Source organism: Salvelinus alpinus, chromosome 19, assembly GCF_045679555.1.
Source record: "Salvelinus alpinus chromosome 19, SLU_Salpinus.1, whole genome shotgun sequence".
In the NCBI taxonomy this organism is placed as follows: Eukaryota; Metazoa; Chordata; class Actinopteri; order Salmoniformes; family Salmonidae; genus Salvelinus; species Salvelinus alpinus.
In genome coordinates, this window is record NC_092104.1 from 48,714,418 (window position 1) to 48,728,253 (window position 13,836).

The following is a 13,836-nucleotide window of genomic DNA, read 5'->3' on the forward strand; positions in this document are numbered from 1 at the left end:
GAGCACTCCCCACGCTGTAGTGGCGTCCCATGCTCAGAGGGGGGAGCTCTAGGACCGAGACAGGCGGCGGACGCGAATCTCTTCCTAAGCACACTTAGAGCAAGGGCGGGGAGGGGGATGTGTGGGTGTGGGTGTGTAATAGGGAGCGAGAGGTAAGGGGTAAGGGTTGCGCTGGAAGGGGTAGGCGTGCAAAATGAAAAGAAAAAGCTATTTCACCTTTCATAACTGCCGCCCCCCTTTTTCTGTTCTGTAAAGGAGAGACATTCCCCCCCCCCCCATCTTCTCTCCTTCGTTTTCTCGCTCGCTCTTGGTCTCTCTGTGCCGGCTATGCTCTCTGTCTCCCACCGACCACCCCACTGGCAAGCCGACTAGCAGCAAGTGGAGGATGGAGGGATGGGGGGGGTGAGTCGGTGAGGGAGAGTGTGGTATGGTTTGGTTTGAAGAGGACTGCCGTCATTAGCTTATTCCTCTTCCCCTGACTGATGCCCTTTCAATGAGAGAATTTAATAAAGATGTACCTTATCAAGGCAGACCGATAACAGCAAGTGTCGCTACTAATGCTGTACAATACTCTCCAAAGCAGATTCGTCTGAATGTGTGTGTGTGTGTGTGTCTCGGGTGTGTGTGTGCATGTGTTCGTGAATATGTGTATGCGTAAGGAGGTGTGGGCGAAGCATTGCTCAGGCGAATGTCTTCCCTCATATCATCAGTATGGAATCAGCTGTCTAGCAGACGGGCCGTACAAAGCACCCGCTAGTGCTAATCACTGCAACCTCCCTAACACACCAGCTAACCTGCGCCCTCACCCCCCATCAACTAACCAATAAACGACTTACGGAAGGGGGTTGTCGGTGGGAGTTACAAGTGCCATGCATTGTCATCGTCATAGCGCCTGGGCTTTGAAGCACATATGCTGGCTCCTTAAAAACGTATAGGTGAGGAACAAACGCAATTAAATCCTTCCTCCGTCCCCGGCTTCTCACCACCGGCCCGGCCCGGCATCATTAACGCACCGCTGACGTATCAGATGACTTTCAGCTTTCATCTGGCTGCTAGAGGAGAGGAGAGGAGGGAGGGCCACAGGGCCGGGCTATTGAACCTCCCCACTCTCCGCCCCCACCGTCCACGTTAAGTCCCTGGTTTAATAGCATGTGGGAACAGGATGTAGACGTTAGCCCGTTAGCTCTCCGAGGTAAGCGTGTATCGCAGGCGTTTCCCCTTCCCTAATCTGCCGCCATTGAAGACAACTGATAATGCACACCTGAGAGTGGGTTCTGGAGATGTTGGGCTTCTCACAGACCATTTTCCCCATCCTATATGTCTCTATTATACTCTGGGCCTAGGATTTCATAACCATTCGTATGTTTGATGAACAGTGGAGGGACATGGGTGGGCTTGTAGATGTTAGGTGTGGTATATCCCCCATGTAATAGGTTTGGCTCTTATTGTGTCTATTGTGCCCGGTACTGCCCAATGGACTGACAGACTGCTGTCTCTCTAGCTATTCTACCACGATGAGAAACGTGGAGGGTTTACTGTAGGACGCTGTGTATGCAGTGCATGTGTTGGTTGCATTCAATTCATTGTATCTGTATCTTGATAGTGTATCTGTATGGTAATAGTGTATAGGTATCTTGATAGTGTATAGGTATCTTGATAGTGTATATGTACCTTGATAGTGTATATGTATGGTAATAGTGTATATGTACCTTGATAGTGTATATGTATGTTGATAGATACATATACACTACCAAGATACAGGTACACTATCAAGATACAGATACACTATCAAGATACAGATACACTATCAAGGTACATATACACTATTACCATACATATACACTATCAAGGTACATATACACTATCAAGATACAGATACACTACCAAGATACAGATACACTACCAAGATACAGATACACTACCAAGATACAGATACACTACCAAGATACAGGTACACTATCAAGATACAGATACACTATCAAGATACAGATACACTATCAAGATACAGATACACTACCAAGATACAGATACACTACCAAGATACAGGTACACTACCAAGATACAGATACACTACCAAGATACAGATACACTACCAAGATACAGGTACACTATCAAGATACAGATACACTATCAAGATACAGATACACTACCAAGATACAGATACACTACCAAGATACAGATACACTACCAAGACACAGATACACTATCAAGATACAGATACACTATCAAGATACAGATACACTACCAAGATACAGATACACTACCAAGATACAGATACACTATCAATATACATATACCCTATCAACATACAGGTACACTATCAAGACACAGATACACTATCAAGACACAGATACACTATCAAGACACAGATACACTATCAAGATACAGATACACTACCAAGATACAGGTACACTACCAAGATACAGATACACTACCAAGACACAGATACACTACCAAGATACAGGTACACTATCAAGATACAGATACACTATCAAGATACAGATACACTATCAAGATACAGATACACTACCAAGATACAGATACACTACCAAGATACAGATACACTATCAATATACATATACCCTATCAACATACAGATACACTATCAAGACACAGATACACTATCAAGATACAGATACACTACCAAGATACAGATACACTACCAAGATACAGATACACTATCAATATACATATACCCTATCAACATACAGATACACTACCAAGATACAGATACACTACCAAGATACAGATACACTATCAAGACACAGATACCTTGTCAACATACAGATACACTATCAACATACAGATACGATATCAAGATATAGATACACTATCAAGATCAATAGTCACTTTACAGTGTATCTGTTTCTTCATAGTGTATCTGTATCAGATACAGCCCAGGATCGAACCAGGATCTGTAGTGACGCCTCTATCACTGAGATGCAGTGCCTTAGACCGCTGTGCCGCTCGGAGGCCAACATACAGATACACTATGAAGAAACAGATACACTATCAACATACAGATACGCTATCAAGACACATATACACTATCAAGATACAGATACACTATATATTTATAGATACACTATCAAGATAAATATACACTAGCAATTCAGATACACTGTCACGATATAGGTACACTATCAAGATATAGGTACACTATCAGGCCACAGATACACTATCAAGATACAGATACCTTGTCAACATACAGATACGCTATCAAGATACAGATACACTATCAAGATACAGATATGTTGGCTCCCGAGTGGCGCAGCTGTCTAAGGCACTGCAACTCAGTGCTAGAGGCGTCAGTACAGATCCTGGTTCGATTCTGGGCTGTATCTGATACAGATACAATATGAAGAAACAGATACACTATCAATATACAGATACAACAGGAAAGGACATTGTGAAGATGCTGGAGGAAACAGGTACAAAAGTATCTATATCCACAATAAAACTAGTCCTATATCGACATAACCTGAAAGGTCGCTCAGCAAGGAAGAAGCCACTGCTCTAAAACCGCCATAAAAAAGTTGGTTTGCGACTGCACATGGGGACAAACATCGTACTTTTTGGAGAAATGTCCTCTGGTCTAATGAAAGAAAAATAGAACTGTTTGGCCATAATGACCATTGTTATGTTTGGAGGAAAAAGGGGGATTTGCTTGCTTGTGAAGAACACCATCCCAACCGTGAAGCACGGGGGTGGCAGCATCATGTTGTGGGGGTGCTTTGCTGCAGGAGGGAATGGTGCACTTCACAAAATCGATGGCATCATGAGGGAGGAAAATTATGTGGATATATTGAAGCAACATCAAGACATCAGTCAGGAAGTTAAAGCTTGGTCGCAAATGGGTCTTCCAAATGGACAATGACCCTAAGCATACTTCCAAAGTTGTGGCAAAATGGCTTAAGGACAACAAAGTCAAGGTATTGGAGTGGCCATCACAAGCCCTGACCTCAATCCTCTTGAATATTTGGAGAGAACTGAAATAGCATGTGCGAGCAAGGAGGCCAACAAACCTGACTCAGTTACACCAGCTCTGTCAGGAGGAATGGGCCAAAATTCACCCAACTTATTGTGGGAAGCTTGTGGAAGGCTACCCGAAACGTTTTACCCAAGTTAAACAATTTAAAGGCAATGCTACCAAATACTAATTGAGTGTATGTAAACTTCTGGCCCACTGGAAATGTGATGGAAGAAATAAAAGCTGAAATTAATCATTCTGTTACGTCCGTCGTTAGTGGTAGAATGACCGGACCAAGGTGCAGCGTAGTAGGCGTATATTTAATTTTATTTAAAATGACACAAAAAAACTCAAATACAAACGAACGTAAAGCTTCGGAGTGCAGCACATGCAACAAACAAAGACAAGATCCCACAACTGAAGGTGGGAAAAAGGGCTGCCTAAGTATGATCCCCAATCAGAGACAACGATAGACAGCTGCCTCTGATTAGGAACCATACCCGGCCAACAAAGAAATATACAAACTAGAATGCCCACCCAAATCACACCCTGACCTAACCAAATAGAGAAATAAAAAGGCTCTCTAAGGTCAGGGCGTGACACATTCTCTCTACTATTAATCTGGCATTTCACATTCTTCAAATAAAGTGGTGATCCTAACTGACCAAAGACAGGGAATTTTATAAGGATTAAATGTCAGGAATTGGGAAAAACTGAGTTTAAATGTACTTGGAAGTGTATGTAAACTTTCGACTTCAACTGCATATGTATGTATAGTGTATAGTGTATGTGTGTATAGTGTATCTATATCTTGATTGTGTATATGTATCTTGGTAGTGTATCTGTATCTTGATAGTGTATCTGTATCTTGGTAGTGTATCTGTATGGTGATAGTGTATCTGTATCTTGGTAGTGTATCTGTATGGTGATAGTGTATCTGTATCTTGGTAGTGTATCTGTATGTTGATAGGGTATATGTATATTGGTAGTGTACCTGTATCTTGGTAGTGTATCTGTATCTTGGTAGTGTATCTGTATCTTGATAGTGTATCTGTATCTTGGTAGTGTATCTGTATCTTGATAGTGTATCTGTATCTTGGTAGTGTATCTGTATCTTGGTAGTGTATTTGTATCTTGGTAGTGTATCTGTATGGTGATAGTGTATCTGTATCTTGGTAGTGTATCTGTATCTTGGTAGTGTATCTGTATCTTGGTAGTGTATCTGTATCTTGATAGTGTATCTGTATCTTGGTAGTGTATCTGTATCTTGGTAGTGTATTTGTATCTTGGTAGTGTATCTGTAACTTGGTAGTGTATTTGTATCTTGGTAGTGTATCTGTATCTTGGTAGTGTATCTGTAACTTGGTAGTGTATTTGTATCTTGGTAGTGTATCTGTATCTTGGTAGTGTATCTGTATCTTGGTAGTGTATCTGTATCTTGGTAGTGTATCTGTATCTTGGTAGTGTATCTGTATCTTGGTAGTGTATCTGTATCTTGGTAGTGTATCTGTATCTTGGTAGTGTATCTGTATCTTGGTAGTGTATCTGTATCTTGGTAGTGTATTTGTATCTTGGTAGTGTATCTGTATCTTGGTAGTGTATCTGTGCAAAAATTGCATTCTGTGTATGTCTTTTCTTTAGCCTTAAGTCTTGATCGACCAGTGTTCAGATGTTAACATGGTGGCCACTACTTCCCCCCTCTTCCAAGCCCAGTGATGGTGCTCTGTAGTGTGTTGGGTATGTCAGCTGTATTAAGGTGAGGCGAGAAGAGGGAGCGGGCAGGACTTATGCATACTAATGGGGGAGGAGGAACTGGACTAATGGGTTTAATGGGCCTGGGGGTACACACACTGACCTCTCCTCAAGTGGTGCCACTCCACTCTACTCCACTCCTGCAGCCCCTACACCCCCATAACTCACCCTCAACACGCACATAGCAGCGAGGGGGCAACTAGGAGGAGAGGAAGGGGGTAGAGAGAACTGCGGAGAGAGGCGGAAGCTGTTAGCATTCCATTTTTATTATGACATTTCACAGTCATCCGATTTAATGTCCCCTGACCGGATTGTCCGTCCTGCAGACGGTGGGGATGAAATGTTATTTGGAGCGTTGATAAAAGGTGAGGCTCCTCCGAGATGACAGCGAGTCATAAGGCTCGGCGCGCTGACATTCATTTTCACCACAACAGAGATGGAATAAGACGTCACGGTGACAAGCTGTCAGTCAAGCCGGGGCCCCGCCATATTACCATCCCCTCCTCCCCCTTACTCACCCTCGCCACATGCTACCACCCCCCCCTCTACCCCACCTCCCCAGCCAATCCCTGCTGGCGGGTAGGCGGTTGAGGGGGGGGGTGGATGGGGGGTGGATCCTCTTCAGTAATGGGGCTAGGCTGAACCCAGATATAGAGAGAGAGAGCCTCGTCAGCTTGGTAGCTGGGAGGATGGAGGGTGAGAAAATATATTCTACAGCCTTTCATTAAAAAAATAAAGAGGCCTCATCTCCTGAGCTTTTCAATCTATCTGCCTGTCTATTGAGTGGGCCTGAAAAGGCAGCCACGCAAATCAGAAATTCCTCTGCTATGGAAATGTTCCGGCTTCACAAATCAGCCATGTTTTTTTTTTCTTTCTCTCTCTCTTTTAGGCCATCCCCAATAATCACAAATAACAAGCTGTCATATCTTCAGAGAAATCATGTATTAAACTTATGTGGAAAGGTTTTTTTTTCTCCCTCTCCTTCCTCCCCTCTCATCTTTTTTCGAAGGCTTTTCAACAATAATATCGCTGGAAACAGGCAGAGGCTGATAGAGTTTATAATAAATTAAGTCTGTAGCCTGGCCCTGACTCGAAAATGTAAATTATAATTACTCCTCTGGGTATGTAAGGGGTTATTGCCAGAGAGAGAAATAAATTGAAGTGAAGTGCGTTTTCACTGCTTTTAAGACACGCCAGCATGTCTCTCAGTACGGCCTCAGTGCATGTCTTTGTGTGTGTGTGTGTGTGTGTGTGTGTGTGTGTCAGTTTGTGTGTGTTTGTGTGAATGCTTATGCCGTGACACACACACATTGACCTCCTCAGCTCTCTGCTTTATCTGTGCTGCCTGCCTGTCTGACCTGTGTGAAGTGACAATGATGCTGGTGCTAACATGGAGATATGTGTTTTCATTGAGTGTGGAAAAGGTCACAGAGAGAGTGGAGGTGTTTTTCTCTGTCTGCCTGTGTCTGTCTGTGTGTGTGTGTGTGTGTGTGTGTGTGTGTGTGTGTGTGTGTGTGTGTGTGTGTGTGTGTGTGTGTGTGTGTGTGTGTGTGTGTGTGTGTGTGTGTGTGTGTGTGTGTGTGTGTGTGTGTGTGTGTGTGTGTGTGTGTGTGTGTGTGTGTGTGTGTGTGTGTATACCAGTATGGCCAGTAAATAAGTGATGGTGCCCAGTAACTATCACATCACTGCCTGAATACCAGTCATGCCTCAGTGGGAGTGACTGAGCTCTGCAATATCTCTATTATCAGTAAAAGGTGTGTTTCTCTCTCGCTCTTTCTCTTGCTCTTTCGTTCGCTCTGTATCTCGCTCTGTTCACACAAAATAGAGAAGGTAATGATATTATTCTGACACGTGTGTGTCAAAATAAATTTAAAAAGAGACAGAGGGGGGGGGGGGGGGGGGGGAAACGTTGACTGCCTTGACAATAAAAGGACATTTTGCCAGTTCGACTCCACTTGACGTGACCGTTTGAATGTCCGTGGTGAATTGCTGAACTCAAAAAGGGATACCCTAAGCTTAATGTACTCAGTGTGCTCTTCGTCCCTGACCTCTGACCTCTATCCTGCAGAGTGTGCTGAGGTCGTTCCACAACCTGAAGGATGTGGGTATGGTCCAGGTGAAGGTCATCAGAGCAGAGAGGCTGATGGCGGCAGACGTCACAGGTAAGTCGACTGAAACTCCTTCAATTGACGCGAAGACCGTCTTCTCGGTCTTCGCGAAGCGTTTTAGTAAATCTGTCGCTTAAAAACACACCTGCTTGTCTTGTTAGTTTCTACCAAATTGAACCGTCCCATGCCAAGTGTATAAAACATCAATCCATCGATGTAGTTGTAATTGACGATGGCCAACAAGAACCCATCGAGACAGTATCTAGACTACAGAACAACTTATTTCTTTTGGATTTAATTCATATAGGGGAGAGGCTTCATTTAAACCACCAAGTCTCCAAGATATTTCTCTCACATCCTAGTTTCCCCATTAATTTATACTTTTAATGAGGTCTACAGTGGACAGGCCTACTTTACTGTTTGGCAGTGTGTGTGTTATCTAGTGGAAGCGAAGTGGGAGTGAGTTAGCTTGGCCTTATTCAGGGGAGAGGACCCACACACATTAGCAGCTAGAGCCACGCTCCTCCGTTTCCTTGTTGGAGATAGCGAAGCGGCAGTAACAAGGGCTAATGGCTCTGCCTTTTGTTTTTCTACCCGAGAAACAAATGGAAATCCCTCCGCTATGTGCTGCTGACCTCAATACAGAACTCATATCTCAGTCTGGGTCCTACTGTGGCTATTCTACAGTTAAGTATTCAGCCACTCTCAGCCCAGAACTTCTGCAGAAATGTGTTTCTTGTGTAAGGATGGACAAATATGGCCTACGATAGGGAAGTGCGTAGGATAGCCACCAAACCGTTTAGTTCAACAGAGGTGCAATGCCTCGAATGAGTGAAGTTGCGTGTCCTCCTTTCATGCATTGTACTCCGGTCGTGTTGTCAGCGTGAGCATTTGTGGAGAGCTAGGCACTGTCAAGTATCACCATGTTGAGCCCCCCTCTCTCTCTCTCTCTCTCTCTCTCTCTCTCTCTCTCTCTCTCTCTCTCTCTCTCTCTCTCTCTCTCTCTCTCTCTCTCTCTCTCTCTCTCTCTGTTAGGTTGTCCTCTCCACCCTTAATTTCACAATATCACTCCTATCCAGATGGTACATACCCTCCACTAATCCCACCCTCACAGAGGGTTCAGCTGATCGACCACCCCATCTCTCAGATGGTTTGCTCCATCCTCTAGCCCCACCCCCTCAGATGGTCAGGTCCACCACGCTGACCTGCTAACCTTGCCCGGCTGTTCCAGTGTGTGTTTGTTTTTGTGTGTGCGTGCGTGTGGCGTTCCCAAGGGAATGAGAGGGGAAGAGAGAGAGAGAGACCATGAGAGAGAGAGACCATGAGAGAGAGAGTCCATGAGAACGAGAGAGAGAGAAACAATGAGAGAGAGAGTCCATGAGAACGAGAGAGAGAGACCATGTGAGAGAGAGACCATGTGTGAGAGGGGGACCATGTGTGAGAGAGAGACCATGTGTGAGAGAGAGACCATGTGTGAGAGAGAGACCATGTGTGAGAGATACCATGTGTGAGAGAGAGACCATGAGAGAGAGACCATGAGAGAGAGAGACCATGTGAGAGAGATACCATGAGAGAGAGAGAGACCATGTGTGAGAGAGACCATGTGTGAGAGAGACCATGTGTGAGAGAGACCATGTGTGAGAGAGAGACCATGAGAGAGAGAGACCATGAGAGAGAGAGAGACCATGTGAGAGAGAGACCATGTGTGAGAGAGACCATGTGTGAGAGAGACCATGTGTGAGAGAGACCATGTGTGAGAGAGAGACCATGTGTGAGAGAGAGACCATGAGTGAGAGAGACAGTGAGAGGCAGATTTTTTCCATTCCACTCCATTTCACACCCACTCTCTCAATTAAATTAAATTTAAGGGGCTTTATTGGCATGGGAAACATATGTTAACATTGCCAAAGCAAGTGAGATAGATCATAAACAAATGTGAAATAAGCAATACAAAATTAGCATTACACTCAGAAAAGTTCCAAAATAATAAAGTCATTTCAAATGTCATATTATGTCTATATATAGTGATGTGCAAATAGTTCAAGTACAAAAGGGGAAATAAATAAACATAAATATAGGTTGTATTTACAATGGTGTTTGTTCTTCACTGGTTGCCCTTTTCTTGTGGCAGCAAGTCACAAATCTTGCTGCTGTGATGGCACACTGTGGTATTTCACCCAATAGATATGGGAGTTTATCAAAATTGGATTTGTTTTCGAATTCTTTGTGGGTCTGTGTAATATGAGGGAAATATGTGTCTCTAATATGGTCAAAGATTTGGCAGGAAGTTAGGAAGTGCATCTCAGTTTCCACCACAGCCCGTCTTCTCTTGAGAGCCAGGTCTGCTCACGGAGTCTGTACAAAGATTTCCTTAATTTTGGGTCAGTCACAGTGGTCAGTTATTCTGCCACAGTGGTCAGTTATTCTGCCACTGTGTACTCTCTGTTTAGGGGCAAATAGCATTCTAGTTTGCTCAATTTTTTTTGTTAATTCTTTCCAATGTGTCAAGTAATTCTCTTTTTGTTTTCTCATGATTTGGTTGGGTATAATTGTGTTGTTGTCCTGGGGCTCTGTGGGGTCTGTTTGTGTTTGTGAACAGAGCCCCAGGACCAGCTTGTTTAGGGGACTCTTCTCCAGGTTCATCTCTCTGTAGGTGATGGCTTTGTTATAGAAGGTTTGGGAATCGCTTAATTCTGCTCTGCATGCATTATTTGGTGTTTTACGTTGTACACAGAGGAGATTTTTGCAGAATTCTGCATGCAGAGTCTCAATTTGGTGTTTGTCCCATTTTGTGAATTCTTGGTTGGTGAGCGGACCCCAGACCTCACAACCATAAAGGGCAATGGGTTCTATAACTGATTCAAGTATTTTTAACCAGATCCTAATTGGTATGTCAAATTTTATGTTCCTTTTGATGGTATAGAAGCTCTCTCTCTCTCTCTCTCTCTCTCTCTCTCTCTCTCTCTCTCTCTCTCTCTCTCTCTCTCTCTCTCTCTCTCTCTCTCTCTCTCTCTCTCTGTCTCTCTCTCTCTTTCTCTCTCTCTTTCTCTCTCTCTTTCCCTCTCTCTTTCTCTCTCTCTCTCTCTCTCTCTCTCTCTCTCTCTCTCTCTCTCTCTCTCTCTCTCTCTCTCTCTCTCTCTCTCTCTCTCTCTCCCTCTCTCTGTGTCAGGAAGTCTGTCCCATCGCTACTCTAATTGTCGCGTTTACATGGAGTGCCTCTACTCCAGCCCAGTAGAATAACTGAAAATAGCCTCTAAAACCAACAATCCCAGTTGATGAGGTGCTCATACCCGTGCGAGTACCGCCCGTACAGTTCCAGCCTTTCAGAGACACACAGGACCTTCCCAGTGAAGGAGGCATGCACATCATATATAAAAGGAACTTTGTTTATTCTCGGAGGATCAATCTTTGTAATGGTATTTGGTATACAGTAAAACATGCATTGAGCTGAGGCTTCAATATTACTATGTAACAGATTGTTAATGACATTTATCAACACTTTGCAAGGGTGCAAGCATGTGCTTGACTGAGGGTAGTCATAGGGATGTAGTGATGACAGTAAGGGATGTGTTGAGACTCTCAAACGCTGCAGTATAAAGCATGCTGCTTTCAACATATCTAAAAAAGAACTCAGATTTGCCTCCTGGAAGACAAGGGCATCACCTCAGTTCCACCGCTTTGCTTAGCTCAGTTTAACACGCTTATCTAACTGGTGCCTGAAATTAGTTTGAAGCTCTCGCCGTGAACCCAGCCACGATATGGAAAATGAACCCGGGGAGGAGCTCTGGTTGGCCATTTACCTGGACCGTCAAAGTAGCCCTCAAACCTGAGCGTGTAATTGGCTGAGACAGCCGCCTCTGGTGCTCTCCGTTAAGGTGAAAGTTCATCACCAGCGACAACCGCTCACCACCGCAGCCACATTGCCTGCATATTATTAAAGGAGAACACCGTTAGAGGGGGAATATTTTCTCCTCTTCAAAACATTTCAATCAATTTCAGTGATTGGATTTCAGTTAATTGTAGCTCATTCGAGAGTAGTATCTTTTATATTCTAGTGACCACACAAATAGCATGAACAACTGGGTGTTGATGCAGTAATTTAGGAAGATGTAATATATTGTTCAGAATTTGGAAAAGGAATCCCCAAAAACATAAAACAGGAGCACTTTATACTCAACACTCCCCAGTGTTTTCTGAATTGCACATGGAAATTCACAATATTCACAAAATTCACAAAAACATCCGTTTTCGCCAACTACTCGATTATTTCATTTTAAATTGATTATATTAAATTAACAAAGTATAGAGCATGTTATGTTCTAAAAGGTGAACCCACTCTAATAACTGATAGGGAATTATTTTGTTTATAATGATGCTGCATGGTAGGAGTTGAGTGTCAATATTAACTTGAAGCGTACTGGCAGATCAATACGTGCCACAAATAGATGCGGGAGGCCACACCTACGGCTCCGCATTGATCACTGTGACATTTGTTTAGCTCTCCCACTAAATGTCCTGCCCTTGTCACAACATTCGAAGAAACTCACAGGAATCAATGGAGCCGTACCCAGCGCGCCGCCTCGACGGGGAATTGATGCCTGAACCCAAATTCAGCCTCGCCTTCAACCCCATTTGTTCTTTTATTAACTTAATTATTAAAAGCAAACCCGCGCACTCTTGAAGTCGTTTTATTTCGCGTTACGCTCTTGGGGAATTTGAATGGGATATGTTTCTCTCTCCCTGACCTAGCTGATTTTCTTGAACAAACAGCAAAAGTGTTCCCAACAGTTCTGATAAAAGTATAGATCAAAGCTGGAATTAAGAGTTTGTCGGGGGGGGGGGGGGGTGTAGTCCTTTACAAAGAAACAGTGACATGTATTTCCGTACACAAACACAGAATATATAGGACATTGGTTGGGATTAGTACAGTATGCTACTCTCTGGAGAAGTGTCCAACCATTATGTCTCTATTTCATGGCTTTCAAATTGTGTGTTTTTTCTTTCAACTCCAAGACTTTCTGGAATCTTTCCTTTGATAGTGGAGAATTACATAAGACAAAACATTCTGCCAAATATGACTTTAGTTAATGCGGCTGATGATGTATTTACTGTACAGCTATCGTCTCCATGGTGCTCAATCAGGTGTAAGAACACGGACTATCCAGTAGCAGCTCACTTTGTTGAAGCTAACCATCCCATCTCCTCCCTCAAATACACAGGCATCGAGCATGTTGCTCGACCAAGGAGAGGAGGTAACATGGAGATCCTACTTCTATAAAGGGAGACTTACTGGATATCCTATCTAAAAACATTGACCCACTAGTGGTCTGAATATGGACTTGGATCTCAGGCCCTTCTTATGAACAAATCTTTATTTTAAGAACAAGTCTTATAAATGGATATATTCTTTCTACGGCTTGTTAGCGTACACCTAATATGTTCCCCCTGCTCGTTATACATTAAGGTTGAACCAAACGATTACATGTAGCAAATATGAAATGAAATGCAAAACAATTATGTGAAATTGAATTAAACAATAATGTATGTTGATGCTAATATGATGTACAATATTCAATTTCGTTTCTATATGATAACAATAGCGTAATACATTTAATATGCTATAAACTATTTTTTTTTATATATATATATAAACATTTTTTTAACAGTTTCACAAATTCATTTTAATTAACTTATCATTGTGACACACCCCTCACTATTGTCATTGGTTGCACTAATTGCACTGTTTGTCTACATAACCTGGTTCAAGTATTCATGACATCACCCTGAGGAAGGGGCACAGTAATGCCAAAACGTTGGTAAATACCCATTCAATTGCTGGGAGTTTATATATGGAGTTTATAAAATGACTTTCTTCATTTTGATAGTCTTTCTTAAACATTCTGCCGTCACATGATGTGGCTTAGTATACACTATAATGTATGTCCGAAATATCAGAACCAGTAATATAAGGGATGACACATTGCGTAGATAATGTGTAGATAATGT

At 43.0% G+C, this 13,836-nt stretch overlaps 1 protein-coding gene across 12 annotated transcripts in view; it reads left to right on the top strand.

Moving 5' to 3' along the window:
* mctp1a (multiple C2 domains, transmembrane 1a) overlaps positions 1-13,836 on the top strand; it is a 206,702-nt gene that overhangs the window by 128,641 nt on the left and 64,225 nt on the right. For all 12 annotated transcript variants that reach the window (XR_011669133.1, XM_071353886.1, XM_071353893.1 and 9 more), the window contains one exon: positions 7,791-7,884. Coding sequence is in view for 11 of the 12 variants with exons in the window: in XM_071353886.1 (XP_071209987.1) it covers positions 7,791-7,884 (94 nt within the window). In the remaining variant the exon portion in view is untranslated. The remainder of the gene's footprint in view (positions 1-7,790; positions 7,885-13,836) is intronic.